We start from the raw sequence: 1628 nt of genomic DNA, 5'->3' as shown, positions 1-1628 counted from the left end.
CGAAGACCCGCTGCACCCGCCACCGCCTGGCCTTTTTATCGGCAACCACACTGCCTTGTATTACATACTGCTGGACATTCCTCCTCGTCTCGTCTTATGTGTACTGTGGTCGTAGCTGCCTCCTGGAGCGCCTCGGTGGTGACAAGTGTCGTCGCACAATGTGCATGCTTGGGCAGCTGCCGATCCAAGCACCCGGCACCGGCCCGTTGGCCGACGAGCCGCCCATGATGGTCTGCGATTATGTTTTGAGCCACACAACGCAAACATCCCACCTCATTGAGGATATTCTCGGCGAATAAGTGAAGCAAGTGTTTCCGCAATCTTTGTTTTGGTGGGGTTTCGCCAGTCGATGTCGTCTTGTGCGCTCACTACCTGTATGGTAGTAGCCAACGTCGTGGACTCCCTACGCAGGAGGGCGCGAAAGATTGCCGATCCTAGTCGCCGTCTGTGACACGTGATGGCACAACGCACGCAGCAGCTGTGACGTTATGTCCTTGGTCTCGGCGTTGCTCGCTCGCCTTTCTCACCACGTCGCGACCGGGGCCGATAAGAACGTAGTGGCTCAAGGTTTTCCCAGCGGGATTATTTCCGTGTAGTAGAGACACTCGCGCCGCAATGGCGCCATCGCTTCGAGACGAGGAGGACACAGATGGTCCCGAAGGAGTTCCAGACGCAGACGTCCGGTCCAACCGTCTGGTCGACACCCAAGTTTACCACGGCCACGTCGACGACCTGTGTGCGATGACGCAGCAAGAGATCCGACGTAATTTTAGCCAATTGGCCGAGTTTGCACTTTCTCGTTTCAGAGTAAACAGCGCCAAAAAACGACCGCGCCGGACGAGAGTATGGAGCCCAGTGTCGAACCTGCGGCCAATTGCACCGCCATGCGCACGCGGTCCTTGTCGACAAAGGCGACCCCTGCCTTGCCCCCCGCGATTGAAAACATGGACGACTTTCTCTTCGACTTGCCGAGCATCAACAAGATGCTCGTGTCGTCCGAGTCGACGTCGTCGTCCGACGAGACGATCAAGGCGGACGCGAGCGTCGGGCCGTACAGCCGCCAGCACCGGTACCGCCAACGACAGAAGGACGAGCGCAAGTTTCTCCGTGACCAAGTCGAGTCGCTCTCGGCGCAGCTCGAGGCGTTGCGCGACGCCAAGGCCACCGAAACCGTGTCGTCCGAGTGGGAGACCGTTGCGCGGTCCCAGAAAGCGTACGCGCACCAAGCAACCCTCGAGAACGCGCGGCTCAAGCGGGCGCTGGAAGACCAACTGCGACTCGCGGGCTCGCTACAGCAGATCCTGTCAAAGCGGCCACGCCTCATGGTACCCGACGAGATAAAGGAATTGTAGGGACTCACGGCACTTGGACTAGAGGTTCCCGACCATGGACTCGACCAAGCGCCGTCTGCGGACCATGCCGATCGATCAAGCGATGCGCGAAGCCGCCTTTCACACGCTAATGGACGACACGTACGCGCAAGTCGAGTCGATCCTCCGGACGAAAGGCCTGGCGACGGCGCCAGACGGCCACCAGTCGATCACACTGGACACGACGTCGTCGAATGAGACGATTGGGATCGACTGCATGGGCGTGCGGATCATGGCCTCCGACTACATTGCGAGTGC

The 1628-nt window shown here is 59.5% G+C and overlaps 2 protein-coding genes across 2 annotated transcripts; both read left to right on the top strand.

The window, feature by feature from the left end:
• Positions 1 to 49: 49 nt before the first annotated feature.
• SPRG_21911 (hypothetical protein) lies at positions 50 to 299 on the top strand (the record flags this gene model as incomplete). The annotated part of the gene is made up of 2 exons (XM_012357018.1): positions 50 to 57; positions 116 to 299. Coding segments are annotated over 2 exons (192 nt in total), but the record flags the coding sequence as incomplete, so codon positions are not given.
• A 516-nt stretch (positions 300 to 815) lies between these two features.
• Positions 816 to 1352, top strand: SPRG_17476 (hypothetical protein; the record flags this gene model as incomplete). The annotated part of the gene is made up of 1 exon (XM_012357017.1): positions 816 to 1352. Exon 1 carries the CDS (start codon positions 846 to 848, stop codon positions 1350 to 1352), a length of 507 nt encoding a protein of 168 aa, XP_012212407.1. The 5' UTR covers positions 816 to 845.
• Between the last annotated feature and the right edge of the window lie 276 nt (positions 1353 to 1628).

Source organism: Saprolegnia parasitica (assembly GCF_000151545.1).
Source record: "Saprolegnia parasitica CBS 223.65 unplaced genomic scaffold supercont2.692, whole genome shotgun sequence".
NCBI lineage: Eukaryota > Oomycota > Saprolegniomycetes > Saprolegniales > Saprolegniaceae > Saprolegnia > Saprolegnia parasitica.
The sequence above is the reverse complement of the archived record's forward strand: the minus strand, read 5'-3'. Positions and strand labels throughout refer to the sequence as shown.